Below are 22,413 nucleotides of genomic sequence, written 5' to 3' on the forward strand. Positions count from 1 at the left end.
ACCCTACTTCCCAAGCATTTAAAATAGAGTTACACGTACAAGAGTTCACTTTACACCCAGCTGTATGGAAATGCATCGACTGCTAATTTACCCACATCAAAGTAGAGGGGATCAAACGAGGAAAGTGGGGAGGAAGGGAGGCCTCTGGTTCTGCTGGGTGTGTGAAGGCGCAGCTCCTCAGCCCTCTGGCCTGCCTCCTGTTACACCGGCCAGCCTGGCCAGGGCCATGGGCTAAGCCAACTCCTGTTGACCCCCACCCCGTGAGCGCAGCAGTATGCCCTACCCCACCCAGGGAGAGATGCAACAGGCACCAGGTCATCTTAACAGCAAGCAGCAGAGACACAAAGCACACAGTTTCACAAGTGGCAGTAGACGGGATGGATCCCCCAAAGGTTGGAGGGGGACGTTAATAGTTGGAGAGGAAGGAAAGTTTTGTGGGCTAAGGAAACTGCCAGCAATGAAGCTCCGAAGGCAGTCTCGGGGGTATCAGGGAACGTCAGGAAGCATTCCTGCTCTCTCCATCCTGATTATGTATTCCACCAAGGTAAGAGCTGTCTATGATGATCCTTGGTGTTCCCGTCCACACCTAGCACTGGGTCAGGAGCCTGGAAGCAGTGCATTATTGTTTTGGGTGAACTTCTCAAAAGACAGGACATTCCCCCGAGGATCCTGAGACAAGTATGTTGAAAGGGAATTGAACTCCCAGTATACACACGCTGTGCCAGGGACCAATTTACTGCCTCTTGGCTACAAATCCAGCCTTCATTGCCCTGGTCCCCGAGCTGAAGCCAGAGCTTGTAAACATTCTCCTGTTTTGTCTGTAGAGGGCGCCAGAGAGACACCACAGGAGGAAGGTACATCTTCCTCTTTTGGACTCCTTCAGGCCCATCTGGTGACACTAAGCTTCTGGGAGTCTCAGGAGCACCTTAGGGGCAGCTTCACAACGAGCTGAGGTTCTCTCCAGTGACTTTCTGTTAAGTTCCACACCAGACCCTAGGCAGCTTCCTGGTGAGTTCTGTTGGCACCCATTGGAGAGCTTCCTGCTTCCCAGGCTTGCGCTGCTTGACCTTGGCCTTAGTAAACTTTTAGACTGTTGAGTGGCTCCAGCCAAACCCACTCCAGTGAGATCGGAATCTCAGCCTCAGAGGGGCATCTCGACCCACTTTATTCCTTCCTGTGTTTTTTAGAGGAAACAAGTCATTATCCCTAAGTAGTCATTCTCCTGGCACTGGTTAATAATTCTTTATCGGCTGCCTTCCCTGTTGGAATGACTGTGTGGTTTCTGTCTCCTGATAAGGCCCTGACTGATAAAACACTCCTACCCCCGCCTTCACACACATCTTCATGTCCTCTATGGAGGGACCCTCCTCAAGCAGCTCCTTGATCCTTCCTCAGGTGGACTTCCCCCCTAAAACCCTCTGAGCATTTCAAGGTACTCCTCCTCTTGAACAACCCCTGTATCAACTAGGGTTCCATCAGGAAAACAGGAACCATTCCAAATATCTCAAGCAAGAAGTAATTTTTTTAAAGATTTTATTTATTCATTCATGAAAGACACAGAGAAAGAGAGAGAGAGGCAGAGACACAGGCAGAGGGAGAAGCAGGCTCCATGCAGGGAGCCCGACGTGGGACTCGATCCCGGGTCTCCAGGATCACGACCTGGGCCGAAGGCAGGAGCCAAACCACTGAGCCACCCAGGGGTCCCAAGAAGTAATTTAATGCCGGGACTTTGGTGCTTCATGGGCTTCCCCTGTTCCTGTCACTGTGGGCAGGTGACTTGACATCTCTGAAACTCAGTTACCACTTCTGGAAAGATAGAGATCATTATGCCACCTAACTCACACGGCACCTCTGAAAAATGATGTAAAATAGTCCGTGATAATTTCTCAGTGCCCAGTACATGGGTAGTGCCCAAGAAATGTAAGCTCTTTTTGATATTATGACTATAATCCTCTAAATGCTCCAGCACACGTGAACCGAAGCGACCCAAAGGCACAACACTGGGGCTGAGGCAGCCACGAGGGGAAGAAGATGTTTCCGCAGTAAGGCTTCCATCCCCGACTGAAGTAAAGACCATCACAGACTGGGGAGGAGGCCAGAGAATGTGGGGATGGTGCATAGAGTGGATACGACCCTGCCTGTCCTCAGTTAGAACAAGTTATATACCCTAAACGTCCTTCACCTACACTGAACAAAGCTCTCTCATCCAGATTCCTTTTTAAATTTTTAATTGAAAATGTAATATATGCACATGATTTCTTTTTAATGTCAGAGTACAAAATGCTATCCAGTTAAGAATGGCTCCCTCTTTGGCTCCCAAACCCCCAATCCCTCAGCTCTCCCACCTCAGAGCCAGCCACCATGAACCAATTTACTATGTGTTTTTCCAGGCATATTTTAGGCATACACAAGCATAATATGTTTTCATATTTTAATACATATGGGAGTCCTGTTTTTGCTTTTCTGCTGAGTAATATATCTTGGAGAGCATTCCATATTTGCACAGATGCCTCTCCCTTATTCATTTTTTCCTTTAATCTTATTCTTTTTTAAATGTGCATAGTATTCTTTTTTCTTAATATTTTATTTATTTGAGAGAAAGAAAGAGACAGCAGGACTGCAGGGGAGGGGCAGAAGGAGAGGGAGAAGCAGGCTCCCCACTGAGCAGGGGCTCCATCCCAGGACCCTGAGATCATGCTCCATCCCAGGTGACCTGGGATCATCATGACCTGGGCTGAAGGCAGACGCTTAACCAACTGAGCCACCCAGGCACCCCTAAATGTACACAGTGTTCTTGATATGGGTAGAGCACTAATTATTTAACCAGAGTCATTCTGGTGGAAATTTAACTTTTTCTGTCTTTGCCTATCATAAACAATGTCATTGTAAATATCTATTGTACATACTGACTTCTTTATTTCCACAAGGTAAAAAAAAAAAAAAAAAAAAATCTCACCTCTTCGAGTTGGAGCCCCAACGACCGTCCTTATGGTCTAATATAGAAACACTGGGGAAGGAGATGGGAAACCTGCATTCCAGTCCTGTCTCAGCCAATAATGTCTTTGCACTCAGATGCCAATCTCTTCACCTCCCTGCGTGACTCAGGTTCCTTGCTTGTCAGGCAATAATTGTACCTGCTTTAAATTGCCTCACCAGGGCATTCTGAGAATCAAATGAGACGACGTACACGAAAGCTTTTGAGTGCTGTGCTAATACATAAGTCTCTCATCTGGTTATTGGCCAAACCTCAAATTGATTTGTTGCTCTATGAATGTGCCCATAAATACTCAACATGGTGCCTGCTGCACCCAGTGCCCCTTCTAAAGGAAACCTATCCCCCTGCAACCCCCCAACAGCTCCTGCTGTGCCAAGGCTGCTGGGCACTGTGCTGTAAATTCCAGCCTTCTCCAGCCTTCCACCTCTCCACCTCAGGACTGAACCTGGCCGACCACGCTGGGAGCACCGTAGGCTTCCCAGTGGCTAGAATGAGGAGCTCTGCCTAAATAGAGACAAACCAAGTCATTCTGACTCTTGCCTTTGCAAAAGTCTCCTAGGAAATCATGCGTGACTAAGATAGCTAGGACAAACAGAAGACAGAAGACACATTAGATGGGCCATTAGAGCTGCAGTTCCGAATAAGCTGAAATTGAGAGGAAGCAGAAACCCCAAATACACTGAAGCTCCGACGTAGGGAGAAAAAGTAGAGGATGCTGGTGAGAAGTGAAAGGACACAGAGAAGCAGAACCCCCAGAAGCAGGTTATAGCAGTGACCAAACAGGTACAGGTGCACCAGTTCAGCTGCTGAACCCAGCATAGAAAGGCCCTGGTGAGGTGCGGTCATCCGGGTCCCTGTTGGGCTCCCATGTGATCCCGTCTCCTTTGCTCCCTCATAGTGGCTTTACTATATATTTATTTACTATACTATATAGTGGCTTTACTATAACCTGCCTTTCCCTGGGAGGCGAGACCCTCTTCATGCTCCCAGGAGAGCCAAACCAACCCAAGGCTCATGGGATCATCTCCCCAGCTTCCTGGAGAGTCCCCTAAAGGATGGGTGTGTGAGGATCTTACCTTGGGGCAGGAGAAATGAAAGTCCTCGATTTGTTTTGCTTTGGAATATACTGCTTTGCTTAATGAATTAATGTGGTTTCACGGAGGTCGGCCTCCTGGGAAAAGGTCAGGGCGGATGGGGCAAAGAGCAGAAGTGAAGGAAAATGGATACTAACAAGCAGTTGAGATTTTGCTCCTGCATATCCTTCCCTCTTGCCCAAATCCCACCTACCCTTCATGTCACCTCTTCCACTAAACCCTTTCCAGCTGCTCCAGCCATATCAGCTCTGGTTGTCTTGACCACAGTGACTACATTGCCTTATGGGCCCCAACACTTCATCCCGCCCCATAGCCATACCTTTTACAATATGTCTTTCCAGTTCTTTCCACTAAAAAGGCAGAGAACATTTCTCCATCCTTTGACTTTGGGTTTGGCTATGTGACCACCTTATGTTATTGTCCAAAGCCAATAGTAGAAGATGGATGTGATGGTGTACCAATCCGAAGGTCTCTTTTGCTTCTTCATTGCCAAAAAAAAAGAGCATACCCAGGCTAACCATGGTTCCCAAGAAGAAAGTGAGGGATACGTAGAACAAAGTTGCCTTGAACAAGCCCCCTAGTTGAGCCCAGCCTACATCAGCCAACTCTGAGAGGCCTGAGCTAAATAAATGTTTATTGTTTTATACCACTGAGATTCTATGGTTGTTTGATAGACAAGTGATGCAACTACCCGGAGCACTTATTATGCTTTTTAGTACTTGGTGATTTTTAATGACAATACGTTTTTTTGGTCATATATAATTGTTTCTTTGGGTTGGTCTCTCCTAGTTAAGACCACTAGATTTAACAAATAAAAATATAGGATCCCCAGCTAAACTTGAATTTCAGAAAAACAAGAAAGAGCCTTTTAATAAAAGGGCATCTCATGCAATTTTTAGAACATATTTATACAAAAAACTATTTAAAATCCAAATGTAAGTGGGCATCCTGTATTTTTCTAGCAATCCTACTTCTAGCGCTTGAGGCAGTAGCAACACCTTATACGGTAACTGTGAGACAGTTTCCTTGGTCATTATCATAATGCTGGGAGACAAAAACCATGGTTTTCAAATTGGCAGATTTGCAAGATGGTAGATCTTAAGCACTTTCTTCTCTCCAGTGACAAACTGACCCCTTATAATGTTGATGATCATCATCAACATTTACTTACCCCTGTATGGGCAGGTAGTGGGCAAACACACTATCTTGTTTTCATATAGTGTTGCAGTGGAGCCCATTTATAAATGAGGACACTGAGCCTTAGACACGTAAAAGAACTTTCCCTTGGACACACAGCTAGTGAGAGGAGTAAAGCTAAAACTCAAAGGCAATCCTTTCCCTTTCTATAATGCAATTTTGCCTCCAACTACCAAAAAAAATTTTTTTTGTCATTTTCACAAAAGTGAAGATGGCAAAATATATTTCCCAGCCTCCTGGTTTCTTTTTGGTCCCCCTTAATCCCTTCAATGAATAATGAGGTGTGCTAAGGCTTCCACAACAAAGTACAAAGTACCGCAGACTGGTGTGGCTTAAACAACAGAAATGTATTTTCCTACAGTTCTAGAGGCTGGAAGTCCAAGATCAAGGCGTCAGAGGGTTGGTTCCTTCCAAAGGCTATGAGGGAAGAGTCTGTTCCAGCCCTGCGGTGCTTAATTTTGTCTCAACCTGATGGGGCAGCAGGATGCCCAAATTACTTCTCAGTGTGTGTGTGAGGGTATTTCTGGAAGAGACTAGCATTTGAATTGGTGGGCTGAGTAAAGCCAATGACCCCACCCATTGTGGATGAGCATCATGTAATCCTTTGAGGGCCTGAATAGAACAAAAAGGTGGGAGAAGAGCACTTGGGTAGCTCAATCGGTTAAGCATCCGACTAAATTTTGGCTCAGGTCATGATCTCACAGTCATGGGATGGAGTCCTGCATCAGGCTCTGCACTCATCAGGGAATCTGCTTGAGGGTTCTCTTTCTCCCTCTTCCTCTGTCCCTCCCTCTGCTAGTGTGTGCTCTCTCTCAATAAATAAATAAATCTTTAAAAAAAATTTTAAATAGGGTGCCTGGGTGGCTCAGTCGGTTGAGCATCCAACTCTTGATCTTGGCTCAGGTCATGATCTCAGAAGTTGTGGGTTCAAGGTCCACATTGGGCTCAGCACTCAGTGGGGAGTCTGCTTCAGATTCTTCCTGCCTCTCTTCTCTGTCCCCCTCTGCCACTTCCCACTCACACTCGCTAAAATAAATAATAAATAAATAAACAAATAAATAAATAAATAAATAAATAAATAAATAAAATCTTTTTTAAAAAGTTTTCTAAAAAGTGAGGAGCTAAATTGGTTCTCGTGCCTGACTGCTTGAGCTGAGCCATTGGTCTTTTCCTGGCCATGAACTGGGACTTAACCCATAGCACTCTTGTCTATTAGGCCTTTGGACTAGGATTAGAATTTATACCACCAGCTTTCCTGGGACTCCCAATCATGGACAGCAGGTCATGCCACTTCTCAGTCCTACAATCACATAAGCCAATTCTTTATAATAAATCATATATATATGTTCTGTTTCTCTGAAGAAGACTGACTGATGATACCAAGACCTCTCTCCTTGGTTTGTAGGTGGTCATCTTCTCCCTTAGGTTCATACCATCTTCCTCTGTGCATGTCCGTGCCCAGATTTCCTCTTCTTATAAGGACACCAGTTATATTGGATTAGAACCTACCCTAAATGTCCTTATTTTAACTTAATCACTCCTAGAAAGGCTCTATCTCTAAATAAGGTCACATTCTAAGGTACTGGGAGTCAAGGCTTCAACACATGAATTTGGGAGGGCGCACGGTTCAGCCTGTTATAACAGGGTTTGTGGAGCTAACTATAGCTCATCCCAATACAATTTACCTTTAGGAGAGGGACCCAAGGGAGGAGATTTCAAACTATGGAACTCTGGATTTCAAGGGCTGGAATTCTAGTTTCTAAAGCAGTCCCTAGGGTGCCAAAGGCCCATCCTGCAGTTCCTAATAATGGACCTCAAAGGTGAGTCACACCCTCTTTCAAAGGGGCCCTAGCAACTAGTAGAATGTGGGTTATTATGAGGACAGGGGATTGTGATGGTGGCTCAGCTGTACAATCTGGTGAGACCAAATGCTAGTAGCTCAAAAGATGTCCTTCGGCCCCAATTGGCAGCACCGTGGTTTTCAGGATGGCAGCGGAGGACAGGGAGATGATGGAAGCCCGGGGAGCAGGAGAAAGCTGCCCAACTTTCCCCAAGGTGGTGCCCGATGACCCCATGTCTGAAGGGAAATCAAGAGCCTCTTTGGTAAGGGGGTGGTGGTGCCTTGTTTCACTGCCCCAGCCTGTCCCTCCATGGGGAGGAGAGTGCCATGGGGTCACGCCCCAGGTAGCTGAGTGCTAGGAGATCCCAGAGAGCTGCCGAGAAGAGCAAGTGAGGTGCACCCCACCCCATAATGGCCCCAGCTCTCACCAGGGACCAGGTGGCCCTAGATAAGATTGTGAAGTCACTTGAGGCTGGCCTGGGTCTCTCCCATCTCACCTCCCCACTCGGGGCCCTTTCCTCCCCCTGTGAATGGGACCTGGCTCCCCCACAGTCCTGTGGAGGTCCCCTATGTTTGGGTTCCTCCCTCTGGAGCCCCAGGAGGGTGGGTGTCTGACTGGTCTCCAAGTCACACAGGGTGGGGCTGGGCAGGTAACCAGGAAGTCAGACTTCCACCTCAACCCCACAGGCCTCCCCTTGCAGCTTGGGGGCCCCATCGCCTCACGTGGGTGTGCTCCCTGCTTCCCTGTAACCCCAGGTGAGCACACCTCCACTTACAACCCCGGCTAGGTCCTCACGGGTCACAGCCTTCTTTTATCCATCCCACCCAGTCCTCTGGGGCCTGTGGCGTGGAGGTGCCCGGGGTGGCATGGGGACGCCCCCAGGCCCACTCTGCCCCGTCCCCTGAGGCGCCCCGTCACCGCTCCAGGAGGCAGAGTCCCCGAAGCCAGACTCTTCCTACAACCACCTGGAGGAGATGGAAGCTCGCGAAGACGGAGGCTGCCCGGGGCCCCCCAAGTCACCGTCCTCTAAGGCAGGCCACACCACCAAGGGCCAGGCGGGCGACGGACCCGGCCTCGGGGAGCTGGCCCCCGCCCCGGCCGCCCCCGAGCCCCCGGGGACGGAGCGCAACACCGAGATGGAGCTGGAGAAGGTGCGCATGGAGTTCGAGCTCACCCGGCTCCGCTACCTGCACGAGGAGAACGAGCGCCAGCGGCAGCACGAAGAGGTGATGGAGCAGCTGCAGCAGCAGGCCACGCCCCGCCTGGTAGGTGCCCTGGTGCGTGCCCCAGTCGGTGCTGGCCCGAGGCCTGGGGGCTGACCCGCAGGGTGGGGGACCCTCGCTGCCCAGCGTGGGGAGCCCCCCTGACCTGCTTCCCCTGCACCCCCCACCCCCCTCGCCCTCCATCCCCCTCCACCCCCACCCTTCTCTACCCCCCACCCTCTACCCTCCACCCCCTTCCACCCCCCACCCCTCTCTACCCCCCCCACCCTCCACCCCCTCCACCCCCCACCCTCTACCCTTCAACCACCCCACCCTCCACCCTCCACCTCCCCACCCTCCACCCCCACCACCCCACCCCCATCAGAGGTGGGCTGCTGGCTGCCCCAGAGCTTCCCCTATGAGCTGAGATCAACTCTTTAAGGAGAGTTGACCCCGGGAGGGGCCCCAGAGCCACCTGTCCCCCACCCTGCCCGTGGCTTTCCATCTCGGGGAAAGTCACGGCCTTTCCTCCGTGACTGGATCGGGGCCACTCTCTATTCCTCTCCATCTCCTTAGGAGGTGGGAGCCCCACTGCAGCCCGCGCAGTGGATTTCCATACAACCCTCACCTCCCCTTAGCAGAGCCGCATTTGTTCTGTGGGTCGGACTGCTCTGCCTTGTTGCCAACTAAAGATGTTAGGCTTCTTTGGCCAAGAAATGGACCACTCTCCCCTAATCCACTTTAGGTGGGGAGAAGAAAGCTACTTTTGGTCAAATGGGACGGAAAGGGCTTAGTACTGGGTGCCTGGGCCACCATAAATCCTAAATAACGAAAGCTGCCATTGTTGAAAGCATGTTGCCTGGGCTTTAAAATCAGTCCTGGGTTAAAACTCTGGCTCTACCATGTGTGAACCGTGTGATGTTGGGCAAGTTACGAATCCTCCTTGAGCCTTGGTTTGCTCCTCTAGAAAGTAGTCCCTACCTCGTTAGGGTCGCAGCGAGGAGTAAAGCAGAACATGCATGTGAGGCACTTTGCAATGAGCCTGGCACATTAGGTAAGCACTCAATAAATGTTAGCTATTACCATTTTTATGTACTCATGCAATTCACTTCTTGACCTAAATGCAACAATGTGCATTCATCACTTTTCAATTTTATTGGGATGTAATGTATTAGCTGTGCTTCCCAGCTCTGAGTCATCCTCACTTCTGAGAAACTTGCCTTCTGTCTTTCTCCAAGTCATTGCTATAATTGTTGAGGAGGATATGACCTAAAGTAAATACCACTAAAAGATCTCCCTACAGGTTAGCCATGTTCCATTAATCAGCACCCTTGAGTTACATTTTATCCAGCTCACATTTCTCTACCTTGTCCAAAAAACTATCTTGAGACACACTATCAAATGGTTTCCCAGAATTAAGATATTACACTACCTATAGCATTTCCCTAATCGACTGGTCCGGTTTTTTGTTTTGTTTTGTTTCATTCTTTTAAGAAAAAGAGGTTGGTTTTGCATGATTTGTTTTCAATGGACACATGCTGGGTTTTAACAATTCTTTTTCTTTTTCCTGCTCACAAAATACTTGCTTAGTTATACACTGAATGGTTTTGCTGAGCCAAGTCAAGCTTATTGAACTGGGATCTCCAGAATCTATCTTTCTTCCCTTCCTTTTAAAACTCTAGAAAATATTTGCTTATTTCTAAGACCCTGGCACATTTCCCGAGATCTTTGATTTCTCACAAATAAGTTCCATTTCCAGGGTTGGGGTTTTTATTCTCAGTATCGTGGAGTAAAATGTGTCACAAGTTAGAGCCTGAAACTACTTATGGCACCTGTGGTTAGTGTAGCATGCCTTTGCTCTCTGCCTCCTTCTAACCATATTTGTTTTCCCTTTTTTAGTTTGAAAATCTTACCCTTGCTGGATGAGCTGGAAACCCTTGGTATATAGTCTTATCTGCTGTCTGTCTTCTGCTCAAAAGAGATAGACCATTGAAAGTGTGAAAAGTCTAAAAGGTCTCACAAATGCATGTTTGGTTGTCAAAATCATGATTATCACCCACAGCATTTCAGACTCAAAACACATGCTGGCTGCTTTTGGCGGTAGGAAGTCCCCGGACCCAGAGCGGAGGCGGGTCTGCAGACCACCTGTGCAGGCACCCTGTGCACCTCCCCTCCCACTAGAACACTGGGTTTCTTCCTCTGGTCTTCAACCTGCCTTGCTATAGTCACTTTAGAAATGGCATCACTGGAGTCCGTTCTCTGCCCCGTTGGGTTTCTTGATTTGCCCTCACGTTTTAGGTGGTTGCCCCTAGAGTGGTGTGTCCACAACCCCAGGCTTCCGTCATTGCTTACGAAAGTGTTTTGTGTTCTGTGCATTACTGGCCGGTGGAAAGCGGACTTGATTTTTTTTTTTTATTGGAGTTTGATTTACCAACATATAGCATATCACCCAGTGCTCATCCCATCAGATGCCCCCCTCAGTGCCTGTCACCCAGTCACCCCCAACCCCCGCACACCTCCCCTTCCACTACCCCTTGTTCGTTTCCCAGAGTTAGGAGTCTCTCATGTTCCTTCACCCTCTCTGATATTTCCCACTCATTTTCTCTCCTTTCCCCTTTATTCCCTTTCACTATTTTTTATATTCCCCAAATGAATGAGAACATATGTTTTTGCTTCTCCGATTGACTTATTTCACTCAGCACAATACCCTCCAGTTCCATCCACGTTGAAGCAAATGGTGGGTATTTGTCGTTTCTAATGGCTGAGGAATATTCCATTGTATACATAAACCACATCTTCTTTATCCATTCATCTTTCGACGGACACCGAGGCTCCTTCCACAGTTTGGCTCTTGTGGACATTGCTGCACAATGGGGTGCAGGTGTCCCGGCGTTTCACTGCATCTGTATCTTTGGGGTAAATCCCCAGCAGTGCAATTGCTGGGTCGTAGGGCAGGTCTATTTTTAACTCTTTGAGGAACCTCCACACAGTTTTCCAGAGTGGCTGCACCCGTTCACATTCCCACCAACAGTGCAAGAGGGTTCCCCTTTCTCCGCATCCTCTCCAACATTTGTTGTTTCCCGTCGTGTTAATTTTCCCCATTCTCACTGGGGTGAGGTGGTATCTCATTGTGGTTTTGATTTGTATTTCCCTGATAGCAAGTGATGCAGAGCATTTTCTCATGTGCTTGTTGGCCATGTCTATGTCTTCCTCTGTGAGATTTCTCTTCATGTCTTTTGCCCATTTCATGATTGGATTGTTTGTTTCTTTGCTGTTGAGTTTAATAAGTTCTTTATAGACCTTGGATACTAGCCCTTTATCTGATAGGTCATTTCAAATATCTTCTCCCATTCTGGAGGTTGTCTTTTAGTTTTGTTGACTGTTTCTTTTGCTGTGCAGAAGTTTTTATCTTGATGAAGTCCCAATAGTTCACTTTTGCTTTGTTTCTCTTGCCTTCGTGGATGTATCTTGCAAGAAGTTGCTGTGGCCAAGTTCAAAAAGGGTGTTGCCTGTGTTCTCCTCTAGGATTTTGATGGATTCTTGTCTCACATTTAGATCTTTCTTCCATTTTGAGTGTATCTTTGTGTCTGGTGTAAGAGAATGGTCTAGTTTCATTCTTCTGCATGTGGCTGTCCAATGTTCCCAGCACCATTTATTGAAGAGACTGTCCTTTTTCCAGTGGATAGTCTTTCCTGCTTTGTCAAATATTAGTTGACCATAGAGTCGAGGGCCCATTTCAGGGTTCTCTATTCTGTTCTATTGATCTATGTGTCAGCTGACTTGATTTTCGAGCCTCCTCCCCATTCTCTCCTTTTTGACATGAATGGGTGGGTAGATAGATTCCATTGTATTGAAAACTACCTCTGTGAGTATGTTTCTAGCCAGCTTAGGGCACCACGGTCCCTGCCATCTGCCTGCTTACAAAAAGCATGGCATGATTTTAAAAGATATTTTAAAGAATAAACCACGGGTGATGCCTTCTTAACTACAGATCAAAATAGTTATATCAGCTTTTGCTATACTTATATGTTGGTGCTTTCTGCAGTTAAAATGGGGGCTTGTTGGACCTCAAGTATATAGATTCCAGAAATGAGCAATACACAGGCAGACTCAGCCAGACAACTCAAGCTGCTTTCCCCATGCTCAATACTGTGAGTTTAGGGAGGCCCTATCTCTCTTACCACCTGTCCTCCAGGGGGACCCAACCTTAGGTCGATAGACCACAAACTGACCCACAAACATGAGACATGTGCCACCAGAAACAGTCAGAAACAGTCACTCGTGCCCAAGGGACGCCCTCTCATTGTGCCGCTGTCCAGAAAACAAGGCTGAGTGTCCAGGCAAGACATCCAGAGAACATTCCTAAGATCTGGCGTCCAGATCTGGGGATCTCAGAGTCAAACAGAGACTGCCACCTGTGTGGCTCAGAAAAAGGAAGGTGTGACCTGGTGCCTGGCTCGGGAGGAACAAGGGCAAACTGAAGAAGTGCAAACCCACCAGTTCCCTGCACGTGCCAGTGACCTCACTGGGAATGTTTCAGTCTTGGCCACTCTTCCTCTTATAGTCTGTGAGGGGGGCCATGGTTCCCCTTTCCTCAGGTGAGGAAAACCACCTGCCCAAGGTCACTTTCCCCAGGGGACAAGAGCAGGACTGACCCCCAGACCTGCCTGGTACCCAAGCCTGGTTTGGCCAGCTACACTCTCTTCTTTCCCCCACAGTTCTCGGGAGGGCTCCAGGACCTCCTGCTCCCCCAGAACCAGTTTGCCATGTTCCTGTACTGCTTCATCTTTATACACATAATCTATGTCACCAAGGAGATGATCTTCTTTCTCTTCTCCAAGCACTACCTGTTCTGCATCGCGGCCATTTTGCTCTGTTTGATTAAAACGTTATGGTCATATTTGCAGGTGCTTTTGCTCCCTCCATCACTGGGAACCTCCGTGCCTGTGGGTTACTAGGCCATGACCCAAGTCAGCCTCCGGCCTCCCTTCCTCCTCCTTCCCTCACATGAGCCTCCCCACTGTCAGAGCTCCCTGTTAGGAAAGGCTCTGCTGTCAACCATTTACACTTTAGTGTGAAGAAATGTGTTCGGGCCTTGTATGAAGCCTGAGTTCTCAGTGCAGAGGAAGATGCTTTGTGCCCTCTGAGGGGCGGATTTTAGAAGTTACCAAGTTAGGGAGGTTTCTAGAGGGAGAAGGGGTTTAGGGTCTCTAGGGAATCACAGGAGTCACACCATGACCAGGTTGGTTTGGGATCCACCACATCCACTCACTTGCACAGATCTTGTCTGAGGTGTGGGATGCTGAGGTAGGTTCGGGGATAACCCCCCAAAGATGTGCACATCCCCATGCCCAGCACCTATGAATACATCATCTTACATAGCAAGAGAGACTTGGAGAGGTGATTAAATTAAATACCTTACAATGGGGAGATGAGCCTGGGTTCCACCACAGGCCCAATGTCATCACAAGGGTTTTTACAAGAGGGAGGGAGAGGGCGAGAGTCAGAGAAGGAAGGGGATGTGATCATGGAAGCAGAATTTGGAATGATCCAAGAAACTCAGGTAGCCTTTAGAAAAGGCACAGAAATGAAATTTCTCCAAAAGCCTGCAGAAGGAATGGGGCTCCGGCCAACCCATGCAGACAGGTGGTCACCAGAACTGTAAGAGACTAAATCTGAGTTGCTTTAAGTCACTAAGTGTACAGTACTGCATTGAAGCAGTAATAGGAAAATCATACAGGAGCCAAGACTCCCCAGGCTCCTCCCAGCTCTGCAAATATGTCAGGATAGCAGCACCAGACCATGGACGAGAGTCCATTTAGCCCTGGGCCTGAGCAGGACTATAATGGTCAGTTACTTGGGCTAGAAGCCTACCCCCAGGCAACAGGCAGCTCAAAGAGAGCTGCTAACACTCCAGGGAGCCCAGGACAGAGCTACCAGAGTCGGACAGGCAAAGGCTAGCCCGACCACTGAGCAGTACAAGCCCAAGGGAGGCGAGGCAAAGCCCCAGCCTGCTCCCAGAGGGGGTGGGGAAGGAGGCCTCAAAAGCTTGGCTGGGCCCAGAGCAAGACAGCAGGGTTGCATTAGTGCAAAGTAGGAGGAGGGAAAAAGAAACCAGACCACACAGCCCAACCCTCAGTTCCCAAATGCACATGCACACACACACACACACACACACACACACAGATGCACAGCAAAGTTGTCCACAGTAGAGATGTACACAACCACCCAAATAAAGAGGCAACAACAATAAAAAGGAACAGACCTTGACCACTGGAGGGTTCAGAGTAGGCACAAAATAAGGTCCCTGGTATGTATGTAATGAAGAATTCAGATCCCACCAACGCCCTGACCTCTCCTCTAACACACACACACACACACACACACACACACACACCCCTGCTAGCAGGTCATCAGCTGCTCTGACCCCACCCGCCATGCCCAGGAGGGAGGACTGGCGCCTGGCTCTGACACAGGAGGCCCTGGGGATAATGCAGCAAAGCCAATGAGGGTGAACACAGTTGTGTGATCGGGCAAGTCTGAAATGCCCCCTCCTTTTCTGGGTCATAGAGCTCAGCCTTAAGAGAGACTAAAGAATAAGCTTCTGTCTCTTTGGGCTCTGTGAGAGAGATCCGTGAAAACACATGAAAAGAAGACGACCGCCCTGGGATTCAATGTCAATACACATTCTCATGCCACGGAAGTCTATGGTGGCTTCTCATTTTCCGCCCAATTCGGTGCATCCACCCCCATTTATAGCTGCAGGTGACCGATATTTACCTGAAAGTCACAGAACTGTCATTTCTCATTAAACTTTGAACGATAGTTTTTGCTATGGGTCCTTTCTCACAGGCATTGTATTTGATCTGGGTTCCTGGGGGTAGGATTGAGGTAAGAGGAGGAGGAAATCAGGATATCAAAAAAGATTAAGGCACAGGTATTTGACTTGTTATAGCAGAAGGATTTGGGAGTTTATAAAAAATACCAAGTGTTATAAAGCCGTTAAGTTCATCACCCTATTGCCAGGTAAGCTGGACTTAGATACATCCATTTTCCTTTCAAATCTTTAGAGAAAAATTTAATTTCCTTGAACAGGTAAGTTAGCATCTCATAAGTTAACATCACATCCTTAGCAATGGGCATGACGTCTCCCTCCTGTTCCTCCTACTGTGACTGAAGACTGAAGTCAAGAGCCAAACTATGCCCTCTGGGAAAATGAGAACAGCTCATGGTCACTCCTTAAACTTGGCTAAGTTCTCTTGGTTCAAATTCAGAGCAGAAAATCAGAAGGGAGAGGAAGCAAGGTGGAGAGAATTGCACAGGATAGGAAGAGGGCATAGCCGAGGGTTACCAAGAAGACAATAAGTCAACATTCAAGCACTTCTTGAGCACCTCCAATGTGCCAGGCACTTTTCTAAATGCTCTACGGAGACTATCTTCATCAAAACCCTGGGAGGAAGATATGCTATTATCTCCATGTCACAGATGAGGATACCGAGGCTCAGAGAGGTTAAATGACTTACCCAAGATCATCTTGGATTCTAAGTCTGACTCCCAAACACAAGAGCTTTCTTTCTACACAACCATCTCCCAAGCTGCTGCCTTGAAGGATTTCACAGTCCTGCTGGCAAGATGAGCTTAACATACATGAAAATGTTAGGACACTATCAGCACACAGACCTTAGTGATGAAGGAAATAAAAGGAGAGGTCCCTGGAGCTCAGGATGATAGGAAGACTTCTCAAAAGACCATGTAAGCCTGGGGCAGGTGGAGAGAAGGAGAGGAAATTCACACAACTAAGATCAGGGTTGGAGTGTATACACAGTATGCCGGAGAAAGAGAAGGCTCATCCCTGCTCCGAAAAATGGTATAAAGGGTAACAGGCCTGGAAGATAGATATGGGGCCAAATTTTATAGTCTTGAATATTGCTCTGAGGAATATGAACTTAATCCCTTGGGACATGGAATCCCTGAAGACTGTAGAGTGAGATAGTAACTCCTTCCAAAAAAAGGAAAAAAATACCTCCTTTCCTCCTCTCTCCTGGGGACCTTGTTCTTGCCTTAACAACCTCCTTCCATTTTCAGTCTGGGAACATTCTAAGGTCTTGAGTGTGAGGAATGTATTCAGCTGGAAAAGAAACCCAACCACAGTGGCTTAACCAGATAGAGGTTTATGTTTCTCACATACTAAGAAGTCCCAGGTAAGGCAGTCCAAGGTGAAATTGCTCTAGGAAATCAGAGAGGATCTAGGCTGCTTTTTGCTCCACCATCCTTAACTTGACTTTTATCCTCCTCACCCATGGCCTTCAGCCTCATGATCTTAAAGTGGCTGCTGTAGGGGCACCTGGGTGTCTCAGTCAGTTAAGCATCTGCTTTCAGCTTAAGTCATGATCCCACTGTCCTAGAGTCAAGCCCAACACTGAGCTTCCTGTTCAGCAGGGCGTCTGCTGCTCCCTCTGCCTCTGTTCCCTGCCCCCCCCAACTTGGCCTCTCTCTCTCAAATAAATAAAATCTTTAAAAAGGGAGGGGGGGCTTCTGGAGCTCTAGGTATCAAACCCACAACTCTAGGTCAGAAAAAAGAACGGGAAAAAAGAAGCATCTTTTATAAGCTTTCTAGAAAGACTCACCTAGAGACTTCTGCTTATATCTCCTTGGTCAGATTGGGTCATGTAGCTGCAGGGCATCTGAGGTGGTAAGGTTTTCACCTGGACACTGTTGCGGCCTTGAACAAAATTAGGATTCTGACAGTGTGGGGAAAGAGAGGGATGGATATTGAATAAGCAAACAACTCTTTCTACCATACCCTGCTTTCTTAGACCTAGCTCCTGCACGGCCAGGCCCATGCCCATCTTGGTGGGAGTGAGAGAGACATGGGGTAGGGCACAGTTAGAGCCAATCCAGGCCCGGCCCACTGTGACATTGATGCCCTAAGGTTTCATTCACATACCACAGCAGGAAGGTCATCATTTTCTCTGGACACACAACTGGAACAGCTGTGCCTTCATCCTGCTGACCTCTGCCTGAGGCCCCAGGACCTTCCACATCCATGGCAGCTGCCCTGCCTGGGGCCGGGGACCAGACAGGGACACCCCTCTGTGCTGAGTGCCCTCAGCGAAGCTGCAAGAGGCAAGTTTGCTCCTGGAGTCTCTCCCCACTCCTGAGTCCCAGATTCCAAAAAACTGGCCCAGTGCCTCCCCACCCGCTCACACACACGCCCATCTCTCTCTGGTCAGCCCACTCACACCAAGCTGCTAAAGACTGAGGATGTAAGAGATCCTGCAGGTTTGTTTCAAAGATCCACTCAGCTTAAGTCCCAACAATCAAACACTAATAGTAAAGTTTCAGGCAGGTTTAGCGAGGGAAAGATGAAAGAATCTTTCCTACTCCCCAGATGGAATCACACAGGTTGTAACCCCAAGCTCTAGGACAATACTAGAATCCTGGAAACTGCTGGAACCCGCAGGAGGGAAGAGCGGACAGACTTGGTTCCAAAGGCCATTTCCCAGTCCTGTCTGCAATTCCACTTTCACAGGTGACTACAGGCAAGTGGGTTAAGGTTTTCAGGCTTCGTTGGGATGACCTGTAAATTACCTAAACTCTAACTCAGTGGGGTTTGGGAAAAAAAAAAAAAAAAAGACCAAAGCCGAGGATCTGACTTCAGAAATTCTGATTTAATTGATCTAATCTGGGTTCAGTAGCTTCAAAGGTGCCGGAGCTGATTGTAAAGGGCAGCTGCATTACAAAATCTAAATCCTCGCTATGCTTGATCTGAAGACCAGCAGCTTCCCCGTTGCCTGGGGCATCTTAGAAATGCAGCATCCCAGGCCCCGCCAGCCCCAACCCACTGATAGCGCCACATTTGACAACATCCCCAGTGACTCTTGGGAGAAGCACTACTCTAGGCGATGTGATTCAATTCATCCCGTTGCTCTGTTATAAAGATCCTGCTCTGGGCCTGGAGGATCTTCCAGTGGGGGCTGTGGAAGCCGGGTGGCAAGCAGAGAGAGGACAACTGTGCACGGAGCCTCTAGAAGTGCTGTAGAAGCCTCCCCCAGCATCTGGCACAGCCCCTCCTCCCTCTGTGCCTTCAGGAGCCCTTGCTCTAGGCTTCTGAGGAATCAAATGATTTCTCCCAGCACTCGGGGATTTACCAGAAACTTCCGGAATCCCCCCAGGCCTGTCTCCACCTCTGTCCCTTTTTTGATCTAGCTCCTATGTGTGTGTAGCTTGGGAAAATCTTGCTAATATGCATTCATTCATTATTTAAAGGTTGCCACTGTTCCTTCAGGAAGGCTAAGCATGATTAAAAGATGGGATTTTTCCACAGGGCACAGCAGAAAAGCTAGGGCTCCCGCATTTTTAAGCTGTTTTGGCCAAGCCTTGTTGCATAATTTAAAGTCTGTGACTTATTTAGATTTAATTAGCCAAAGGAGCAGCAGCTGAGGTTCACTAGTCAGTATTTATTAAGCACCCTCAAAGGGTTTGGGAGCTCTTTAGAGCAAAAGAGCAGGATCGGCTTTGGACTTGCACATTTCCCACACCGACGCGGGAGGGGTTACAGAGCCTGCCAGCAGGAAGCATTTTTGTGCCTCAAGGACAACAAAGGGGTGGCATCAAAGGGCCTGCAGTCACAGGACACAGGCAGGCAGAAGCCTTTTCCTCAGCCCTCAGTCGGTGGGGTCAGGCCCCCCGCGGGGCTGTAGGACAGGTAAGTGTGGAGACAGGGTGAATGGTAAGTGCAGAGCCATACACATGAGAGGTGCCAGTAAGAGAAGGACAGGGAATGTGTAGTGATTGACACCTGACCTGAAGAGCTGGGGGGCATAGAGGGGATGGCCCTCGATTGTGGGCCCCAGTGCCTAAGAACAACAATGCCAGGCCCATGGTCAAAACCAAGGCTGCGACCCGCAGAGCCTGAAACCACGTGTGCCTTCCACCCCTCCGATGGCAGCGGTCCCCCTGAGCACAGCCTGTGCCACACCCCCAGGGTTGGCCCATGAGGCCGGCCCTGGAGGCAGATGGAGGAGACCCTCAGCGTATGGGGCTTTTGTGGTACCTCTCAGTCCCACTCTGAGAGAGCATAGGTCCCTTCTGCCCTAGAGGCCAGAAGGAGGGAAGTGGGCTCTGTGCCCTTTGAGAAGGTGTGGGAACGAACCTCTGGAGCAGACTTGTGGTGGAGGAGGCTGGGTCTGGTGATCTGTGGAGAGGACAAGCCTTCTCCTGGGCCAAGTGGGCCCCTTGTCCACCCGCCAGCTCTAGAAGCAGAGTCTGAGGGAGCAGGAGGTAGCTCAGGCTTGCAGGTCCTGCTCCAGGCTCTCAGCTGCAAATCACAGGGCTAAGGAAACCTCAAGCTTTCCAACTCTGGGTATTATCCCTCAAGGCCTCCGCCCCCACCCAGTTCCATTCAGCTGATCATTTTTCTCTAGACTAGAAAATCCCAAAATAAGAGAATAAAGTTACACTTTTTACCCCTATGAACCTCTCTTGTTTCAAATGACACAGTCACTTTCCCTCAAACTTCTCTTCAAAGAAGCCTTTGTAGGGTCCTGGGGCAGAGAGCAGGCCTTGGAAGCCAGCCACCGGGAAGCCACACAGAAAGTGCTGAGTAAGGCAACCCTGGATTGAGAAGGAAAGTTCTAGGGCGGGGTGTTCCAGAAGCCGCTCTCCACCCCAGGAACGCCAGGGTGGGACCTCCCAAACATGGAACAGCTCTTCTCTCCGTATCCCGTGCCAGATGGCACCCCAGCTAATAGGGGGGCTGCGGGGACCACCCCACTGCCGGACACTTAACAAATGAACAGTCCAGTGAACAAAAGGATGCAATAGGCAACCTGAGAAAGATTCCATGAGCTAAAGCATTCTATGAAGGCTTCTGGGAGAGGGAAGCTCACACTTACTGAGTACCCCCTGGGGATCCCACCGTGTCCAGTGCACTTTGCATCATCACATTTCATCCGGAGGCCACTCCCCAGGCAGCACTATTACCATCACCACTTTGCATATGGGAAAACACACTCAGGTTCAGGAGTTGCCCGAGCTAACTCAGCCAGAAGGTTCCAGAGACCAAGTACGGCAAGGAGAAGGAGCCGAAAGTTGATGTAAAAAAATAAAACAAAACAAATCTATGTCTTGTGTACTTGGGTTTGTGGATGAAGATCCAGAGCTGCTTGGATAACCTACATGAAGAGGGCTGTCACTGTGTTTCAAATGATATGGTGCACACCCACTGGGTCTCTCCCAGTGCGTACATATATCTAGGGGTAGCACCTTTGAAGGTACAGGCTTAAAAAGCTCCCTTTTCATTCTACCCATTCTCTCATTTCCTCCCACCAAAGGCTGTGGAGGGAAATGTTTTGGGGAGAGGACAGGGGTATAAGTCCTCATTGGCCCATCTGCTGCCCACATATCCACCATTTTCTTGAGAGCTGAGTGGGAGATCCACACTCAGAGCCTTGAAGAGCTTCCTCTGGACCCCATCCAACACCTACTGGGTCCCTCAAATCAGGTGAGGAAGTCTGCGGCTAGCCTGGGGAGTCTTCTCTCTCCAGTCAGCTGTGCCTGGCTCTGTTAAGGCCAGGGTACTGTAGCAGGTGTGTGAAAGAAGGGGGAGATGCTCAGACCCAGAGAGAAATCCCAGGCTTCACTCTCACCAATTTTCACTTCTGGGTGACTTCTGTATCCTCACAAAGCACCCTTCCCCTAGCTCCCCTATCCAGCCCATATCAGAACTTGACTGTGTTCCTAGAAAATGATGAGCTTGGACTTGAAGACTCTGAAAGCACAGCGAAGTATAGAAAGCTCACCTGCTCTCAGATATCAGGCTACCTTCAGAGGATCTCCAGATTACTGCCCTAAGCAAACCACACAGTGCAGGACTATCCGGATTCTCACAACAGATCAGTGAGGGCAGGGATCAAAAACTGGGATGCCCAGAGGGCCCAGGCATGGCAGGTAAAACAAGGAAGCTGACCCCATGTGGCTAACAGGAAATAATAAGCCAGTGCAAAGGAGGCAGCCCTATGCCCCTTCCCTCCCACCCATTTTTACCACGTAAGGATACAGGCCGTGTCCAATTCAAGAAAAGCCAGGAATCCAGTCTTTTTATGTGATAACTGCTGATTGTGAATTATTGGTTCCCTTTTTTTTTTTTTTCACCATACTATGGACCTAACAAACATCTGTGGGCCCACTGGTTTGCAAGCTCTGAACTTGAGATGTGATTTCCTTTATGATACAATCTCTGTTGCACTCTGAGACTGGCTAGGGGATTTCTTTAAACAGAAAGCTCTCCTAGTACAAAAATAGAACGTGATTCACTCCAGCAGTGTTTAGGCACGGAAGCAGCAGTGAGAGATCCTTCTGCCCTCCACGACCATCCTGCCTTGAGGTGTTTCAAGAGACAGGTCTCTTAATGCATTTCAAATCCAGTTAGAGTGGCAAAAATCTAATTTCCATACAACTTCTTGAAGGAAGATGGGAATTTAGCTCAAGCCTGGATCAGGATTAAAGCGGGAGCAAGGCAGGGGCCTGGAAGCGGGGAAATGAGTCAGGAGAATCTGTTAGGGGTGGAGGGTGAGGCTGAGTACCCAGGCTGAGCGAGTTGAAGGGAGGCAGGCAACAGCTCTGTGAGGATTGTTAAAGTGGTGGGGCCTGGGGACCAGAGCCAGCCAGAGAGGGGAAGAGGGGGAGGGAGCATCATTAGTTTCTATGGCAACCGAGGATTCAGGAAAGGGGGAGAAAGAGCGAGGGGGATCTCACAGAAGAGCTATGTTGGGCTGCTGCCTACAACCAGCTCTCTCATCTCCACCCAGGCACTTTGTCTATGACTCCTTGTCTACGGCTCCCCCTGATGCCTCCCCCACCGGATTCTGCTCATCCCTGGCACAGATAAATTACTATGAAATTATACTGAGAACATTTAGATCCCAAACGTGGGTAGGATGGATGAGTACCTACTTACTGTGCTTCTGGGCCTCCCCTCTTGAATTAAATAACATTTTCCCCACTGTCCTGCCCTAAAGCCTCTAATACCACTATCAGGGCAAAATTTCTTGGATAAGGATTTGTTCGTGTTCCATTACAAA

The 22,413-nt window shown here is 48.7% G+C and overlaps 1 protein-coding gene and 1 long non-coding RNA gene across 3 annotated transcripts in view; one reads left to right on the forward strand and one right to left on the reverse strand.

Annotated features, from left to right (window-relative positions):
* LOC140600175 (uncharacterized) overlaps nucleotides 1-7,079 on the reverse strand; it is a 66,058-nt gene extending 58,979 nt beyond the window's left edge. The window contains exon 1 of the long non-coding RNA XR_012003365.1: nucleotides 6,972-7,079. This is a non-coding gene — a long non-coding RNA (uncharacterized lncRNA). The remainder of the gene's footprint in view (nucleotides 1-6,971) is intronic.
* Nucleotides 7,080-7,166: 87 nt separating this feature from the next.
* On the forward strand, nucleotides 7,167-13,302 carry TMEM247 (transmembrane protein 247). Of its 2 annotated transcripts, none has more exons than XM_072768236.1 (3): nucleotides 7,167-7,341; nucleotides 8,054-8,392; nucleotides 13,048-13,302. In XM_072768236.1, exons 1-3 carry the CDS (start codon nucleotides 7,273-7,275, stop codon nucleotides 13,285-13,287), a joined length of 648 nt encoding a protein of 215 aa, XP_072624337.1. In that variant the 5' UTR covers nucleotides 7,167-7,272; the 3' UTR covers nucleotides 13,288-13,302. The 2 variants fall into 2 exon arrangements, with proteins under 2 accessions (XP_072624337.1, XP_072624336.1); XM_072768235.1 differs by having other exon boundaries at nucleotides 7,179-7,389.
* Nucleotides 13,303-22,413: the final 9,111 nt, after the last annotated feature.

This window comes from Canis lupus, chromosome 11 (assembly GCF_048164855.1).
Source record: "Canis lupus baileyi chromosome 11, mCanLup2.hap1, whole genome shotgun sequence".
NCBI classification, from domain to species: Eukaryota; Metazoa; Chordata; class Mammalia; order Carnivora; family Canidae; genus Canis; species Canis lupus.

Coding starts and splice junctions, on each gene's coding strand:
- TMEM247 (XM_072768235.1), top strand. CDS start 7,273: ATGGCAGCGGAGGACAGGGAGATGATGGAAGCCCGGGGAGCAGGAGAA. Junction 7,390..8,053: donor GGAAATCAAGAGCCTCTTTG/GTAAGGGGGTGG, acceptor TCACCGCTCCAG/GAGGCAGAGTCCCCGAAGCC. Junction 8,393..13,047: donor AGCAGGCCACGCCCCGCCTG/GTAGGTGCCCTG, acceptor TTTCCCCCACAG/TTCTCGGGAGGGCTCCAGGA.